This window comes from Cydia pomonella, chromosome 5 (genome assembly GCF_033807575.1).
Source record: "Cydia pomonella isolate Wapato2018A chromosome 5, ilCydPomo1, whole genome shotgun sequence".
In the NCBI taxonomy this organism is placed as follows: Eukaryota; Metazoa; Arthropoda; class Insecta; order Lepidoptera; family Tortricidae; genus Cydia; species Cydia pomonella.
This window is the reverse complement of record NC_084707.1, coordinates 13419715-13439366: the sequence shown is the minus strand read 5'-3', so window position 1 is coordinate 13439366 and position 19652 is coordinate 13419715. Positions and strand designations below refer to the sequence as shown.

General features: G+C 36.1%; 1 protein-coding gene across 2 annotated transcripts in view; it reads left to right on the top strand.

The window, feature by feature from the left end:
* Positions 1-536: 536 nt before the first annotated feature.
* Positions 537-19652, top strand: part of LOC133517760 (serine-protein kinase ATM) — a 32953-nt gene continuing 13837 nt past the window's right edge. Inside the window, exons 1-13 of one of the 2 annotated variants that reach the window (XM_061851163.1) lie at positions 537-1625; positions 2776-2872; positions 5081-5245; positions 6131-6360; positions 7486-7584; positions 7674-7907; positions 10944-11071; positions 11823-12056; positions 13675-14768; positions 14901-15322; positions 15395-15853; positions 16657-16983; positions 18565-19118. In XM_061851163.1, coding sequence (XP_061707147.1) covers positions 1425-1625; positions 2776-2872; positions 5081-5245; positions 6131-6360; positions 7486-7584; positions 7674-7907; positions 10944-11071; positions 11823-12056; positions 13675-14768; positions 14901-15322; positions 15395-15853; positions 16657-16983; positions 18565-19118 — 4244 coding nt within the window. In that variant the 5' untranslated portion in view covers positions 537-1424. Of the gene's footprint in view, positions 1626-2775; positions 2873-5080; positions 5246-6130; positions 6361-7485; positions 7585-7673; positions 7908-10943; positions 11072-11822; positions 12057-13674; positions 14769-14900; positions 15854-16656; positions 16984-18564; positions 19119-19652 lie in introns of both variants that reach the window. The other variant, XM_061851162.1, reaches the window with a different exon arrangement.

The following is a 19652-nucleotide window of genomic DNA, read 5'->3' as shown; positions in this document are numbered from 1 at the left end:
TGCCCTAAAATTCAACTTTTATACTAAAAACGGCTTTAAATATTTATTAATTATAAAAAATTACTTGGCAGTAATTTTGATAGGCAGCACAGACTGCAAATGTTATTTTAAACATCACAGTTTCTTAAAAGTATGACGTTTAAAAATTAAATAACATTTGCACTGACTCTAGTGGTACGGGTAAATTAAAAGTTTTTTATTGGCTAATATTATATTACAAAAAAAGGCGTTTGATCAAATTGTTACTTCGCAAATATAGCAAATATGCATCTCTGAAGTCAGACCAAGATATAGTTCCTAGACATAGCTATAGAGTGTTCCTGCCGGTGAGTAAGGTTGCCAGAGCTCAACGAGGGTGCGGAGTGTTAGGCAGCGGCTTACGTGAGCGATGACTCGCGAATGTGACGCGGCGCGGCGCGGCGGCCCAACGGCATTCGGAGATCGCCCACAGAGGACACTTCCATAGGTATCAAAGGATTGAATTCACCCGCGCCGCGCCGCGCCGCTTTGCGTTCGCGAGGTATTCGCTCACGTAAGACACTGCCTTATGGTCGGCAACGCGCATGTAACTCCTCTGGAGTTGCAGGCGTACATAGGCTACGGAGACTGCTTACCATCAGGCGGGCCGTATGCTTGTTTGCCACCGATGTTGTATTGAAAAAAAAACTTCTAGGAATTTACATATGACGTTTACTTAACACTTGCACAGGCTGGGCTATCCAAATCGCTGCCAATTTATCTTGGTTGGACACTATTTAAATTTGTAGGTACCTTAATTTTTTTGTGCTAGGAATGGGGTTGGCAACTGTCAAAGGTTTGCATAGATGGCGCCATCATAGCTTGCCCCTGTCTCTAGTTTTGTTCTATGAGATTTGGCTTAAAGTACTGGAATCCAGGTCACAAAATTCCAAAAAAAAACAAGAATTTGACACAATTCTAGGGATTGACAGGGCAAGCTATGATGGCGCCATCTGTTTAATACTTCGTTTTATACCCTTTCTACTAAGAATCACAAGCTTTTTCCATTTTTACTGAGAATAAAATGTCCCATATTAGAAAAAGGCGGCATATTTAAATAATTTAGGTGCGAAGCGTTGTCTTCCCATAGAAAATTTGAATTATTTTACTGACAAAGTGGATTTTCCAGAGTATATTTTTTTCATTTTGCATGAAATAATTTCTGTGCTGGCCCTAGCAGACCTATTCTGACAGGGCACCTTCTTTTAAGCTTATGGTGATTTCTGAATGCACCCTTTTTGAGATTGACATTGACATTCATGTTTATGACATAATTGACATATAGGATACACAGGTGAACCGGGAATTAAGCATTTCAATTTTCAAGTTGTTTAGCTTTTAAACTAAACTTGCTTTTTATTTTAGATAGAGGATTAGAGATTTTGATCACACATGAGGTTGTCGAAATGTCTCTTGAAAATTCTTTACAAGAAATAGGTGCCGGGCTTATTTCCACTCGAGCAAATGAGAGGAAAAAAAATGCGGAGTCCTTGAAAAACTTTCTTACCGGGAATGCAGTTCCTGCCCTTCTTAGCAGTAATACAATAAAGAAAAAGGGATATAACTGGAATAATGTATTCGATGACGTCCACGAGTACATCTTGAAGGTAAGATCAAAGTTGGGAAAGGTACCCATTGGGTCCTGACTAGAGTTGTGCGTGCTCGTTCACTGAAAAGATCGCTCCACACTAGTACAATCTCACAAAAAAACATTTAATACATGAATTATAAATAACTACAACATAATATTGTACAGAAACAGTAGATTAAAATAAAATGAATACAGAAATAAAATAAAAATACCCCACAAACTATTAGCCCCGTCAAAAATTAACTTTTAAGCCCCGAACTGTTCCCTACCTGGCCCAAACGTTCCAAATATGCCAGCTGCGTTGCCACGCTGAATGGCTAAGGATTTTTATTATCTCACAAATGTACTAATTTGGTCTTTTAGTACATTTAGTACAGTAGTACATTGAGAGAAACTGAGGATAATATGTAACTGAATAAGAAGAAGAACAACCGAATGGTTTGTGTGGACACTTTGCCAAGTGTTACAATTCAAAATTTGTTATCTCACTTACATCTGGGCAGTTGGAACGGGGTGACGGTCATGTGCTGGTTTATTTATTTATTATCATTTGGTACACAAGCCTAGTACTGACCCCAGGGTGTACCGATAAGGCACCCTCTACAAATTCTCTATGTTCAATATTCATTAATGGGGGCACTGTATGAGGCAAAGTGACATTATAACTAGTATATTGTCTAATTAAGACAGAGCTGAAAATACTATGTAAATTTTGGACAGTTATCAGTTTTATGTTTAAAACCGGACCTATTGTAAATTTATTTTGTTACCTTCATTTCCGACGTTTTGCGCAGGTTTTACTGATTCTGGAAACCACCACCACCAGTGAAACTTGTGTCGAAATGAAATAAAGGTAGCAAAATAAATTTGCAATAGACCCGGTTTTAAATATGTTTTTCTGCCCTCCGGGTGGAAAGCGTCAACTTTGCTCCCGCTGCGCTAAAGGAATTTGCCACTTTCTGCCTCCGTTGAGCAGAAAAATAGTATGCACACCACGGGAGGAATCGTAGGACATTCCATCCCGCGGCTTTGCCAATGCCAACAATTATACATGCAGCATGCAATGTCTTACTTTTCCTCCCTTGGGACACAAATAACTATTGTTGCGAAAGTTTTAAAAGTTGAAAGTTTAATATTTAATTTAAAATTTGCTTATGTGCCAACAGGAATTGGAGAAATATGAGACTTCAAAAACTTTCTTCAATGTCACAGCACCTCTTTGCACATCCTTATTGCACTTGTGCTTGGCTGGATCCAATAAAGGTAAGAATGTATTATTTTTGCAACTGTCATAAACTACTAAGATAAGCTGCCCCTGGGGGTTACTGGGATCATCAAGGTTTGAAAATTGTCTATCTGCATCATAAACATTGATCAGGAAACTGCACTATTATGGAGTAAGAGGCTCGGCACTGAATTTAATAAAGTCTTACTTACACGGTAGAATACAAAGGGTTGATGTGAGTGGACAGCGATCACCGGGGTCATTGGTCTCTATGGGTGTACCGCAGGGATCAATATTGGGGCCGTTCCTGTTCCTTATCTACATTAATGACCTGCCTTACCTTGTACAGACCCACCATGACATAGTATTGTTTGCAGACGATACCTCACTTATTTTCAAAGTCAAACGACAGCAACAAGCTTGCAGTGATGTAAACAATGCTATTTCTAAAGTAGTAAATTGGTTTAATGTTAATAATTTATTGTTAAATGAGAAAAAGACTAAGTGCATTAAGTTTGTTACAAGTCACATAAGGAATGAGCAAACAAAACTCATTGTCAAGGATGAGGAATTGGAACTAGTGGATAGCACAGTTTTTCTTGGTATAACTTTAGATTCTAAACTACAATGGGGTCCCCATATTGCTAATCTCTCGAATAGACTGAGTTCTGCAGCTTTTGCAGTGAGCAAGATCCGTTAGTTAACAGACGTGAAAACAGCTCGATTAGTTTACTTTAGTTACTTTCATAGCATTATGTCATATGGTATTTTACTATGGGGTAGTGCTTCAGAGATAAATACCATTTTTGTTCTGCAGAAAAGGGCTATTCGTGCAATATATAAAATGTACCATAGAGACACACTTAGAGATAAGTTTAAGGACATTAACATAATGACAGTGCACTGTCAATATATTTATGAGAATATTCTGTATGTACATAAAAACATTGCCAGTTTTAAGAAAAACTGTGAAATACATAATATTAATACTAGAAATCAGCATAAGCTCGCAGTGCCCTTCACTAGGCTCCATAAAATTAAGAAATCATTCATGGGTAATTGTGTAAGATTTTACAATAAACTTCCTAATATTATAACTGAATTGTCTGTTAATAAATTTAAAAATTATGTAAAACGTAAGCTTATCTCTAAAGCCTATTATAGCACACAAGACTACATGAATGATGAAACACCGTGGGATTAAGTGTGATTGTAAAGAATGAATTATTTATTGTTATGTTATTAATGATGAAATTGATAATTCAATGTATATATATACCGTATTTTTTGACATTTAGATTTTATTCTAGAAAGGTTCTAGACTAGTATTTTTATACAATTTTGATGTTTGACGATCTTTTTGTGAAATTCTTATTATTAAGTTTACCATATCTACAATAGTTCAATGTTTTTTTTAGAACAATAATAACTGCATCAATAAATTGCTCTGATATTTAGATTAAGATGATATTTGTAAAATTTGACGATTTGAAAGTGCTTGTTGCTAGGCCTATTTGAATAAAGAATATTTTGACTTTGACTTTGATTGTCTCTTATATATATGTAATTGACTGGAGGGTTAGCAAAGCTCTCCGTTACGACTCAAGCATTTTGCTTTTGTATGTCCAGATGTTCTCCTCTACAGATCGCAATTCTTAACCAATTCTCGTGAAACTTTGTGACCAAACTGTATGACTAAATAAACTAAGTATTTTTCACTTTTACATCTTCTAAGCTTAACACGAGGACTATAGCTCACAGAGCCACTAGTTAGTTATAGCAGTAGTGGAGATGGACAAACACTTTTTTCATATATCATGGTAGCTATCCACCACCTATATCAGCTAAACCAATGTTTCACCCCTTGTTTGTAAGAGGGGGTCGCATCATGAAAACTTTGAAAAACAAAGGTCTTTTTTTAGAGGCCAATATAAAGAGAGCTATCTTTTTGCGTTTACTTCATATTACTTGTAATTTAATTTGTAATACGGCTTTCAGCCTACTGTTTTCATCGGTTTTCATATTAATATTTAATTTCATGATTTCTTTGTAAACCATTTTGTATCAAAGAAATAAAATGTCATTTTTTTATTTTATCTTAGATTATTAAAATTTAAAAGGTTTTTATTCAGAATATTATTGAAAAAGCTACAGTAGCACTGTAGCATTATATTTATATACCTAATTTATATAAAACAGGGTTATGAATTTTATTTTACGTTTTATAAGTGCATATAAATTTGCAGGCCAAGCATACATCAGCTGTGAGAAAGTAATGGAAGCATGTTTGTTTGTGTTGAAAGACAAACGCATGGCAACTGCCATTGGAGATGCCTACTTACAGTTGCTGTATAAACATGTATTGCCATATGAACATTATGTGAGTTTTATTACACCTGCAACATGGGAAGGTAAGAATACTTAATAAAACTAAATTAAAGGATGTTATGGACTGATGTGTCATTAGAAAGTTTTGGCATTTTTTGTATTAATATACGAAAGTTTAAAAATGAAAATAAACTACACAAAGTGATCATCATGATCATGTTGTGGACAATCACTTGTGAATTGTTATTTAAATGAATTTTGACAGAGTGCCAAGAGTAATAAAGGAGACAACAAAAGTGTGGATGTATAAGGAATACTCATTTGAATCAAATTATTGACCTGTTGGTTGGATTATAATACTGCATATTAAATAAGCATATAAAGTGAATGCTTGTCAAACACAATCTTTAATAAATCAATCAATGACATCAAATATTAATGCAATTATCACTCACGTGTATGCGACCAGGTTTGATGATTTAAATTAAATGATGATGATTAAAATATGGCTTATCGAATATTTCAAAACATAAGGAGTATAATTGTATATAACCCCTTTTATTTATATTAAAATAAGAATATTTAATTTGGTTCAATTACTTTCAATTTCTACCTTAATTCGAATGAAATAAAGTCGGCAATTTAAACACGCCGCTCAATTTCATGATGCTAGTTATATCCTAAATAAAAAAATATAACCTAAAAAGGGATATATCCTAGAAGAAAAACTTCCCCTAGATGGATATAATCGGGGTTGCAATTTAGTACGAAAGGTTTGGCGTAAGCGGGCAGTTTAACAACGGACTACGGATCGAATACGGATCTACGGATGAAGTCACGGTCGGATTTTTTTATATAAAGAAGCAAGCAGAAAACTTTAATAGCAATATTAGGTACCAATAAACCAACAAACAGTGATTAGGTTAAAGAGCGCAGTCGCATGATTTTTTACATTTACTGTTTTGCAGATTTGCTGGAAATAAGCGTCAAGTCATCTTTCACAAACCACACGCAACTAGACAGTTACACATTGCTGCGACTGATATGCAGTGTCGTCAAAAAGGCAGCTAGCTGTACCCAATTCGTTGTGCCATTGAGAGACGCTCTGCCGCTACTGAAGAAATGCTTTCATAGAATAGAGAGTGATAAAAAAAATCAAGAATCTGTGACGGAGATAACAACTATACTTTTAGAAAAGGTATTATACCAAGTTTTGGTTGTATTTGACAAATATCAGTAGGTATATATATGTATAGACGAAGCTCTAAGTACATTTTTTACTTAAAAAAACGGTTCAGATGACCGACATGTATCTGACACGTATCACGACATTACAGTATTCTCTTCTCCATAAATAAATAACTATACCCCTCTCGCAGCTTTACATATCTAATACACGACAGGCTAGGCATCGAAGACACAGACCTATCGGGCATTAAGCCACAATTGAAAATTCTGTAAAAATGTTATAAACGGCTATTAGATTAATCAAATTAAATATTTTTTTACATAAACAATATAAATAAATTATAAATGTCAGTATTTTAAAAGTGAAACTCATTAATACCTACTTGGTTCTTATTGATAAAAAAAAAACGCTATACCTCCCGAGGGAGTTATACCTTTTTTTTTCACAATTCATAACATAACTCCCGCGGGAACAATACATGCCTTTGTCTGTCAGTGTACCTGCATGAAATAAGATCTTTATCGAGTAAGTTTGATGAAAAAATATTTGACGTTGTCAAGCTGCATGTGTGAGGACATTTTGAGCTCTAGTCAGACTTCTATAGTTATTCTAGTTCGTTGCAGTATACATACAGCAATACAGCATACAACACACTGCAGCAAGGGCTGAAAAGAATCGATAAATGAGTACCTACATATTTATTGTGCAAGTAGATATAACAATATGAATCATATTCTTTACTAAAAGGTCCATCAAGAAATTATACACATTGTAGCGACGGTACTGCAGGATAACTGCGTGTGTTAGTGGTCAAAGAAAGTTATGCTTTTCGAATTAGAGTAGATATTTGAACTGCATGTTTTGATTTTTTGCATTGTCATATTTTAGTGTGCTCTAACGCCTCTAACATCAAGTCGTTTTTGCTATGTATTTGATAGCGATTGTGTGGTTTTTTTTTATGGTAGAGGAGGCAAACGAGCAGACGGATCACCTGATGGTAAGCGATTACCGCCGCCCATGGACACCTGCAACACCAGAGGGGTTGTAAGTGCGTTGCCGGCCTTTAAGATGGGAGTACGCTGTGGTAGCAAAGCAACCACTGTCATGCAAAGCTCTTTCTTTTTTATGTTCTAGCTTTCATCTGAGGGCCGACTGGCTATGTGTGAATTTACAGAGAGCACACTACCCTTACTCTTAAAATATTATGATCAAAATGCAGATCAAAAGAAGAAGGTATGAATCAATTAAGTACTTTAAAAGTATGCATGTGAAAATGTCTAAAAGTTCCTTCTATTTTAAAATTATATCAAATTACCTTTCAGGCTTCTGTCTTCAAAGTTTTACACCTCATAGTACATCTACATCACCCTGAAGGGAAACAGCAAGGAGAGAATGGAAGTCTTGCTTATAATTGGAACATTTGGAACAAATATTTGAACAGTATCATGGAGATCACTTGCTTGGAAGCGAATTATTTGCAAAAATTAAGAAAGCACAATGACTCAACTCAATATTACGAGTACTATTACACGTTGGCCGCATCAGTATATTTTCAGGTATTTACAAATACCCACTTTTTCTTGAAAGCTTTGACCGACTAAGACGTCTACTGGCGTGCGCGGCTACATCGCAATATTAACCTTCGTACATTCTTACAAGATTTACGATGACGCACCTCACGCGACAGGTTCACATACCTCGAAGGTAAAGATCTCTTCAGTGATCGGCAGTACACGGTTTTTGCCAGAACCGCCCTACTGGGACCTTCTGATTTATGCCACCTACCTTTGTGGCGAGGCCATCGAGACACATGGTGAGGCTATCGCCGTGTCCCTCGACATTTCCAAGGCCTTTGACAGAGATTGACACGACAGCCTAATAAGCAAGCTATCTGCGTCTGGGATTTCCTCTGGCCTGCACTCCTGGATCACTGACTTCCTGAGGAATCTATCTATTCGAGTTGTCCTAGATGGATGCTCGTCTGATATTTTGGCTAAATGCCGTGGTGCCTAATGGCTCAGTTCTCTCCCAAACCCTCTTTCTGCTACGCTATGCGCATGACAGCATGGTTACGGAGAAGTACCTTTCTGAGGTGAGGACCAGTGAAGGTGACACCAAAACCCTCAGAGATACTATGGTGGAGCGGTTGAATTTGTCCATGGACCCCGTGTATGGGACGAGGCCAACTTGGTTGAATTTAAAGCCACCAAAACACAGACGTCTATTCATCACAAAACGGAGCCAGTTCACTTGGCTCCTACTTTCCGGAATGTATCCCTTCCCGTGACTAACCATCTAGAATTTCTTGGTCTAAGTTTAAAATCCAACTTAAACTTCGGGTCGACTATCGAGTCCAGGGCTAAAACTGCTATCAAAAAACTTGGTGTCCTTAATGTCATTTAAGGTGAAGCGGTATTTCGCGTCGATCTATAATCAAGCACAGGTACGATCGTGCATGGAGTACTGCTGCCACCTAGATAAAGGTTCCGCCAAATATCAGTTGGCAGCTTTGGACTCTACAGATCGCCAGGCTCGTAGACTTTTTGCCCGTTTTGGCGATAACCCAGCTGTCAAATCAAAAAGCGGCCAAGTGCGAGTCGGACTCGCCCATGAAGGGTTCCGTACCATTTATGACGTATTAAAAAAAACTACTTATTAAATCTGGTTCAAACCAATTTTCGGTGGAAGTTTGCATGGTAATGTATATCATATATTTTTTTTAGATTTTTCATTCTGTTATTTTAGAAGTTACAGGGGGGGGACACACATTTTTTCACTTTGGAAGTGTCTCTCGCGCAAACTATTCAGTTTAGAAAAAAATGATATTAGAAACCTCAATATCATTTTTAAAGACCTATCCATAGATACCTCACACTTATGGGTTTGATGAAAAAAAAATTTTTTATTTTATTTTTATGACGTATTAAAAAAAAAACTAATTACTAGATCTCGTTCGAACCAATTTTCGGTGGAAGTTTGCATGGCAATGTATATCATATATTTTTTTTAGATTTTTCATTCTGTTATTTTAGAAGTTACGGGGGGGGGGGGACACACTTTTTACCACTTTGGAAGTGTCTCTCGCGCAAACTATTCAGTTTAGAAAAAAATGATATTAGAAACCTCAATATCATTTTTAAAGACCTATCCATAGATACCCCACACGTATGGGTTTGATTAAAAAAGATTTTTTGAGTTCCAGTTCTAAGTATGGGGAACCCCCAAAATTTATTGTTTTTTTTCTATTTTTGTGTAAACATCATAATGCGGTTCATAGAATACATCTACTTACCAAGTTTGAACAGTATAGCTTTTATAGTTTCGGAAAAAAGTGGCTGTGACAGATTCGGACAGACAGACGGACATGACGAATCTATAAGGGTTCCGTTTTTTGCCATTTGGCTACGGAACCCTAAAAAGGCGTTTCGTTCAAAGGATTAAACACTCTTAATCCATCATTCCTAATGATCGCTGGCCGTAATTTGCTTTCGTAGTCCTGCCGATTTGTCTCAACCTCAACCACAGACCACCTAGAACCGCAAACACGCTCAATAGTGTGGGGACCGAGCGTGCCAATTTTTTGATGCCTACCATGACGCCACGCAAGCGATTTTGTGATGTGCAACGCTATCGCCACGGTGCTCCGATTCAAAGACGAAGGTAATAATAAATCGACGTTTTTATAATTGATTTATATCGATTCTTTTATCGAATATAAATCGAGTTAATGGACAAAAAATGCGAAGCGATTCCGTCGGTGCTCCAGTTTTGTGAAATATACTACAATATGAAGAATAACAATATTATATAATCTCTCACTTTATACTTAAGCTTAAACTTCATAAAGATCTTCGTAACACGAAACCGTCACAAAAATCGATTAAAATCGAATTGCACAGCGATACTGCATGAAACATCGCAGTGTACAACACTACTAGAGGCTTAAAATCGACAGAATTTGAGAAAATCCCTTCTACCATGTAACTAAGCGATGTACGAAAGAATCGTTTGTTTGCTGTCCATATCGATCTTCAAATAAAATGCCTTTAGTGATGCATCAAATATAAGCCGTAATGGATGGCGTGCTTCGTAAAGACACTATATTTTGACTATCTTGGTAGAAACGTCACGACATCATTACAAATTGAAAATAAATTATTTTAAATTAAATACGGCGATTATTTAATACCATAATTACTTACTTATGAAAAGAAATGTCACCTTTCACACGACTAACCACTCTCGTCGTAGTCGCACAGTTAATTATGCTACAATGAGGCATTTTGTTGCGTGGCAATAAACGTCTGACGCTTGGGATGTCATGAACACCACTGAGCTAGAAGTGGTGCACTTTACTCCTTAAAAACACGCGCAAGTCTTGTACTAGTTAATCCTGGTGGTATCTAGTTAATCCTAAATCTGTGGTCTCAACAGTCTGCATCGTTGTTTCTAACCTGATCCCAAGAATTGACATAGGCACTAGTTTTTGAAAGCGACTACCATCTGACCTTCAGACCCAGAGAGGGAAGCAACCAACACTTCATTTTTGACGTACGTTTTAATATATAATATTTTTTATTATTATTTTTTAGATTTTGAATATGCCATCACAATCCGCTGATGAAACAATAAACTCCTCAAAGAGACAGAGAATTTCACTTAATAACTACAAATGCTTCTCTGATCTGATAGATGAGCTACGAACGAATCATATGCCATGGTAAGATTACTTTTCAATTATAACCTCGTAAGGCTCACCATACAAAATTTTCCTATTTTTTTTGTATAGTAAATTTGGATGAATTTCGTTTGTTTGAGAAAGCAATGAGACAAAAGAAATGCTACTTTATTTGGTTTATTAAAGGCTCTCATTGGATTGAAACGGGGTGTACAGTCAGCATCGATAGTAGCGGATGACGCAAGTACGTAACGTGCCAAAAGTATCTGCCACCCTATCATACTTTTCCAAATGTAAATATATCCCTACATTTCGCGTACAAAAGTATCTTTTACAGTTTATTTCCACATTTAGAGTCATGTATATTTTTGACTGGGAGTCTGATCCGCTACTTTTGATGCTGACTACATTGTAATGCACTTGGGCCTTAGGAGATTAATACTTATGTTTTAGAAATATTAAAGTTATCTAATATGCAGTCCATTACCTTTTTATGTTGTTCCTACAATAGAGTTATCTTGCAGAATTCATTGAAAATTATGGCTTAGTATTACTGATACGCTGAATTTTTTTGACACCAAACAATTATTGTCATTCTCTATATAAGACATAGATAAGACATAGGTGTTATATCCCCATCACCTACCATGATTTAAGCTGTATTTCAAAGTATTAGGGGTTCAGTTTTTATATACTGCAAACAATTTTAAACATGTTTAATTAGTAAAATACTATATATTAGGTTCTTACATACTTAGTATTGAGAAAACTATAATAATACAGTTTTTTTCAGGCTTGGAATTATATGCTCCTACATACAAGATTTTGGCGCACATGTAACAGCACCGGAATATGTGGTTTTACTTGGTGTTGCAGAATCTCTAGTCTCAAACAATAATATGCTGAACAATTGGAATATATTTGAACAATTTGCTTCTTTAATTTTGAAGAATATAGTTGACATGCCAGGTAACAACGAGATATTGTCGACCGAGCCTTTGGTGGCGTTGTGGAACTCTTGTGTCAGGTGAGAAGACATTAATTTGGGTGTTCGTGCCTTCGCTTGAAACACATGTGATAACATTCTTGTAAATTAGCCCTTAACTGGCACCGCCATCTATCGGACCACTAAAATACTACTCCTCATTACGTCTTTATGACGAAGGCGGCTGAAAGCTAATTGCAGATGGCGCCGCTAGAGTTTGAGATAACTCGACCAACTCGTTGTATGAAATTTATAACAATATTTGTATTTATTAAACCAATGTTTAATAAAACTTCATAATTAAACTCTCTGTATAAGTATTAAACTTTGTATCTGAGGCCGAGAAACTGTCGGATAAAGTTTCAAAGCCATTCAAATAAAAAGTTTTGTTTTGACAGGAGGATGTAGGATATTTCATGATCATTCATGTACGTAATAATCGTCTGTTTAACGCAATAAAATGGATCCTAATGAAAAATATGGATGTCTGACTGTAACACAGTTAAAAGCACTTTTACGGGAATGCAAGGCATCCGTAAAAGGAAAAAAAAGACCTCATAGAAAGGTTAAGTATATTTGGCTATGTACTGTTTTCACTCGAAAATATTATGCTTAAAATATCATGGAAATTTTTCAATTGAAACCAGCATTAAAACGTCGATTATGAAGCACCAACAGAATTCGCCTGTGATGTAAATTCTTACAGAGATATCAATGCAGATTCAAAGCTCCCACCTCTGATCATGTCTAATATTAAAAACTATATAGACCGGTACATAAATATCGCATTAAATTAATACAAAATTTATTTGATTGTGGTAACTCACATTTCCATTATGATAATTATAATAATTTATTTATTCAAAGAAAAAAGGTGGGGCCAAACTAATGTCATGATGTCACAAACTCTAGTGGCGCCACCTAGTAGCAAAGTTTGGCAGCCGCCTTCCCCATTACTCCAGCTGTTTTTTATTGCTGGATATTCAATTTTGCTTAAAGTGGCTTATAATACCGTATATCCAGTATCGGATTGCTAGCGTATGAATACTGTCCCTGAATGTGGTTTGCCGCTAAGTGGGCCAATATTGCTGTAACCAGGTATCACACTAAATTGCTTGGTACAGACAACCATCATAATTAACAAATATCGCCGGAAGATGCCCAAAAATAAAACCCGTTTAGTCCCCTCTGGCCACTTAAATAAATAAGTAAATAAATAAATATTATAGGACATTATTACACAAATTGACTAAGTCCCACAGTAAGCTCAATAAGGCTTGTATTGAGGGTACTTAGACAACGATATATATAATTATAAATACTTAAATACATAGAAAACACCCATGACTCAGGAACAAATATCCATGCTCATCACACGAATAAATGCCCTTACCAGGATTTGAACCCGGGACCATCAGCTTCGTAGGCAGGGTCACTACCCACTAAGCCAAACCGGTCGTCAACTCCACTCCACTTGTCCACTTGGTCCTACTTACTGCCTTTGTCCTACTGATCGAACCACTTGAACTTTTTTTCCGATTGGTCCGATTAATCGGACTACCGACCGATCTGAGGATGCGATATTGCTCCATCGGCATTGAGTGCGCATAATGACGATTTTTTTTGTATTTAAGTAGAATTTTTATGCTTTTTGTTACAGGAACTCCTCATCTGTTAACGATGCTCATAAAGCGATACATACTATTATGCAAACATTGCTTGAAATGTACAACTTTGAATTTCAAACTGTGCAGCCATTATTGAAATTGTATTTTGAAAAAGGCATGCCGGTCACGGATGCTAGCATAAAAACATTATGTTGTGTTCATCACAAATATTATAGCAAGTGCAGTAACGAGCAAGACAGGAAAAGATGCCTCGCTTGGCTTTTTCAAGGAAATATAAGCTCTTTAGAAGTAAAACGCGTAAGACATTTCTTCCTACGCATTATTGCAAACGAAAATTTCAGTTTTAAAGAAAGGATGCCTAAAAAACATAAGGATCCTTTATATGAAATACTATTCAATTCACTGAAAGATACACTGTTTAGTATAGGAGATCTTGATATTACCAAAGAAAAAAAAACTTCCACAAATGTTCTCCAATCTATGGAAATTAACAATGAAATAGCTGGATTGGCACAAGAATATTTACAGGGAGAAATAACTAGTCTTATCGAAAAGTTGAATCGACGAGAGATTGGCCCATTTGAATTTATCCAGTATGCGCGGGTAGTTATCGCATACATTGATATTACTTTGCAAATTAGCCCTGTTATACAGTCTCACATTGAAGAAAGCCAATTGTATATTTGTTTGAAAACTGGTTTAAAAACCATGTCTCGGGGCTTGGCTAAAATGCTTAAAGAGAGCAAAGACGCCAGAGATGAAATAAATATGTTGCAATGTATGCAGAATGTCTGGCTTGCAGACTATCATCCAATAGTTGACTGTTTAGTTCGCTCGTGCGCCGATCACGAGTTTTTCGCGAGCATAAATGAAATACTGAGCGTACAACAACCAAAACATGAAGACGAATACGAAAATGACTCTGATTATAATCCTAACGCTACAAAACACAATTGCATCTGGTTGCTAGCAGCATATTGTAGAAAGAGTTCTGAATATAGAGATGATATTTTTGAGCTTATATTAGACCCGGCGTTGTATGAGCTTACGTCTTCTTGGGACGTCAAATGTGCCTTCCAGTGCGTAAGAATACTGATTGATGAAAGCGTGGAACAATGTCCCTTCGGTATGTAATTCATTTATGATTATATTTTAGTTTATACTTTCGGCGAATTAAAGAGGAGGATGTCTAACATAAGGGTTGTAATGAAAATCTCCAGAAAATGTATTTTTTTTTAATTTTGTTTGTTTTTTTTAGCCTCCGTATTCTCTCTTCTGAGCAATATGTGTAGAGCGTTATTTAGAAATTCAGAAGCAACTGAGACTATACTCCACATCTTATTAGACATACTGGATCGCGTTTGGACGCTAGACAACAATATGAAACAAAACTGCTTTATTATGGTCAAGGGGTACTTACAACGCTGCGAAAAGTTGTACTACCCTCCTCACGTTGCCGCTCTGATCTTTAAATGCGTCGCCAGAATGGCTGAATTGAACAAAAACAATAATAACGACATGGGTAACGTCTTCCGAGATGCCTTAATGAACCAAATGAAAGGCATCACACACAGCTTACGTTTGTACACTTGCTATCTGCTAGACGTGATTACAAATAACCTTACAGACACTGATATAGAAGCTTATTTTACTGGCCTATTGGAGATATTTGTTATAAATGTATGTTTTTTTTTTAAATATAATTATTGTGTACGTTTTATAAAACATTTTGTAACTTATTATGAGTTTCAGGTATCTGATACAAATGAACAGATAATAAAAGATGAATCAACAAATCGGACTTTAACAGTTCTTCATAATTTCCTCGCTCTAGCGCAAGCAAAACACTCATCAATTCATAGAGTGATTACTGGTCTTCTATTAATAAAGACAGAGAAATTGTTGGACACATCATTAGTAAAGACATTTTTAAGTAAAATCACGAAATCGGTGACGTGCGGAGACATTGATGCCTACCTCGACGACAACATACTGTCTGTCATTCATTTCTGGACATCGAAAAACAAAAAGATTGAAGAATTGCCGTTCGAAGTGTTAGGATTTCAAAATGTTGACAGTTTTCTGGAAAAACACATGAAATGGGTAATAGCAGCAGATATTTTATGGAACAATGAAGGCGATGTGATTAAAAGTCACTTTTTAAATAAGATGAAACAGAAATTACGCAAAAGTGAAAAAAGTATTATAGAGGTAAAGTATCTCTTAGTCTTAAAAGCCACATACCTGAACATTGGTAGATCTTATCTGGTTGCAATAAGGCTTAGCTACGGTCAGTTAGTCAATGATCGTACAGTCAGCAACAAAAGTAGCGGATCATACTACGACACAAAAGTATAAATCTCTATCAGCAACAAAAAGAGATAAGTATCAATATGTAGAACAATTAGACTATAATAAGATACTTTTGAACTTGAAATGAAGTGATTTATCTATTTTTGGGAAATTATTCCAGGGTGGCAAATGCTTTTGGTTCCTTGTATCCGCTATTATTTGTTCTGACTGTAAATACACGTGAATTCTAATGTTCATGATAAATGTAAGGTGTTTTTTGTTTTCAAGAAATATTATTACCAAGTATAATAATAATAATTCAGCCTATAGACGTCCCACTGCTGGGCACAGGCCTCCTCTCATGTGCGAGAGGGCTCGGGCTATAGTCCCCACGCTAACCCACCAAGTATAAATAAATAAATAAAATAGCCTTTATTTCTAGCTTCGCGTTGCATTACAATAAAGTAATCATTATTATAATCTAGAGTATTAATTTAGTAATAACTATAATGTCAATCATTAAATATATTTTTTTAGCTAGCATTATTTTCCAGCTTATCCGATCTTTAGCCGTTCTCGTCCATGTATTGCCTGCAACTTCTACAATGTCGTCGCTCCAGCCATAGATTAGTATATTATGTTATTGGCTCCAGCGACGCCGCGGCCAATGGGCGGGGCGGGTGTCCTCGTATACGTCTAACAAGGATACGTCATTGTTACAGATGTGTTTCCCTAACATCATAGTATTATGCTTACCATACATTGTGACGGAAAAATATAGTCTCAATTTCTCGGGACCCGACCAATACGCCTTCCTTCAATCTACGAAGCACGCCAACAAAATGTTCAAAACAACGCAACACATACTGGATAATGACAAATGGAGCTACTTGTTTGTGGAGACTATGCCTGAGTTATTACTGATGGGTGCGATGCATTTGCGCGACCAGGAGGGTACTGAAAAGCTGTTTGGGGTGAATGTGGCAGCAAATGCGGAGTCTTATTTGTATCCGAAGGCCGTGTTTAGTTCGATACTGAGATACTTTGGAGTGAGTAATTTAATTCATCTGTCCCAGAGTTCGTTTATACTTTTTTACATTTATACTGCCGAGAAAATGATGCCATTCAACTAAATTATTGAAGTTAGTATTACCAAAGAGAATTGATTGTAATAGAGAGTTAAAGTCTAAGAAGAAAACGTGCCCCTTAGTTTGACAAATAAAACAGATGGCGCTGTACTGCGCCATATGTTTTATGGTCACTGACTTGTCAAACGTCAACTTTTGACAATCAGAGTTACCGCAAAATGTAAGGAACTGTACAGCGCCATCTCGTTTACCCGTCAAATTCGAAGCACGAAATTGTTTTAAATATATAACGCATCTTCCACAATCATTATATCTTTGTTATTACCGAAGATAATTTGGAATAGAGGTGGATTGTCAAAGAATACTTTGTAGCCACATCGTTCGAAACGTGGCCACCATAACTTTGGCCTATGAAATATTATATGGCGCCACTTTTTGTTAATTAACAAATTTAACACATATCCGTGAAAGAATAAGGATCAAAGTCAAATGGCGTTTTAAAAGTTATAATCATGTATGTTATAAATGTCACTATAAACAAACAAAACTTTACAATCTTTATAAGTCTATTGATTTATAAACCAGAGTTCACTAGTATAATTTCAAACACTAGCGCTAGTCTGAACCACAAATCAATAAACAATCAAATAGTTAAAATTTACACAAATTAACACAAACTAAATGAACTTCTTTAAAATTATTCAAATAAAACCCTAAAACAAATAACTTTATATTATGCCCCAATCCAAACTCTACCAGTATCAAGAAATACTAACAAAGTCTAGACTAGAACACAATATAGGTAACCTAAATGACCTAAATACCCACTATAGAGCGTTGTTTAACAGTCACTGCGAATGGCCACGAGAAATGCTCGTGCAAGCGGTTTTATGCATCCCCACCAGAGATCCTGAAAATCCCGCTCTCACGGTTTCAAGGCACCTCATTGGTATTTCTTTAAACCAATACTGAAATTCATAACTTCATACAATTTTACACAAATTACACTTTATTTCCTAATTAACATAAGGTTCAAATTTGACCTACTTTTGGGTGTGGTCTCAACTATTTCTCTACGCATGTGGAATGTCACTAGAGTTTTTATTCTAATCACCTTTGTTTTTTCTATATGAGCACATATTTTAGTAGTATATTGTTTGGACAAAGTTTTATAATGCAAAAGCTTTATGACATTGAAATAAAGTTCAAATTATTTTATAAACAAGTTTTTTAATATATTGGTTTACTATTCATCACTGAGCTCTCCAAATTAGCGTTTAATATTTCAGACGGTTTGATCTGCTTCAGATATGAAAGAAATTTATTACCGTGAGACCCAAACAAGGTATTTTATTTAACCGACTTAAAATTAGATCAATATTATGTTCATATATGTAACAGGCAAGGGGAGATACTGGCATGTTACAATATTTTGCGGCATTTTTTTTTGTCTTGGTTATAAATATTTGTATCTAAACTCAGAATTAAAACCCTATGCTAATCACTATCAATGCAATATTAGATGTATATTTTGTTTTACAGGAATTGACTGACGGAAATATAATGCAGTACCTATGTTCAGAACAAGCCACCACGATTTTCGACATACTGCTCAAATTATGGGAAAATGTTCTCCAAACGAAAATTTTCGAATTCCGAGTACAGTCGTTCTACACGTTCATTACGTTCGTCGAGTGTATTCCTCTAGGGTTCGATTCAGATGCGTTCGTGGCTAACTTTACATGCAATCATCTCACTCACGCAATCAAATCATCCACAAACAAAAACGAATTGCGCGTATTGATAAAATCGCTAAAGATTGTCCTAACGAGACTTTTGCCGCAATCTGCTGATCTGATCCGGAAACCGATGCTAAAGGCTTTATCAGTATTGCTAATCAAAAAAGAAGAAGGTTTTGACAAAGAATGTGACGGACTGTTAAAATACTTAGCTGATGATATGAAAGATAATCTGAGACAGAATGAAGACGTAATTGATTTCAGCAACGCGTCTCACGGGGTGGTGTTATCTTGCGCTTCTAGGGTGGAGTTCTCCGAGAGACTCAAAGCGTACAGTTTTACTCTTACTTGCCCGAGGTACCTGTTATTGTTTTGATATACCTATGTGTAAAATAATTCCAGAAACCGCCCTCTTTTGTCGTGAAGGGAAATATTCGGGTTTGAATCCCGGTAAGGGCATTTACTTGTGTGTTATATTTGTTCCTGAGTTACTTAAGTTTTGTATCGTTTTTAAGTATTTATATGTATACAGCCTGGTGACAGACGGACAGATAGACGGACAGCGGTGTCTTGGAATAGGGTCCCGTTTTACCCGTTGGGTACGGAACCCTAAAACACCTGTATATGTATTATATACTACGTCGTCTAGTACAGTCGCAATCAGATTTAACAAAACGGCCAAGGTTATTAACGTCCTGATAATAGACGCTTTGTTAAGATATTTGTTAACACCTTAGCCGCTTCGATATATCTGAAGGCGACTGCATTCACAATAAAAGCCTTATTAAGCTTATTGTGGGATTAGGTCGATGTGTGCAAGATGGTCCTTATAATATTTATTTATATTATCATACCTACCTAAGGCTCACGGTAATAGATAAAGTTTATCCC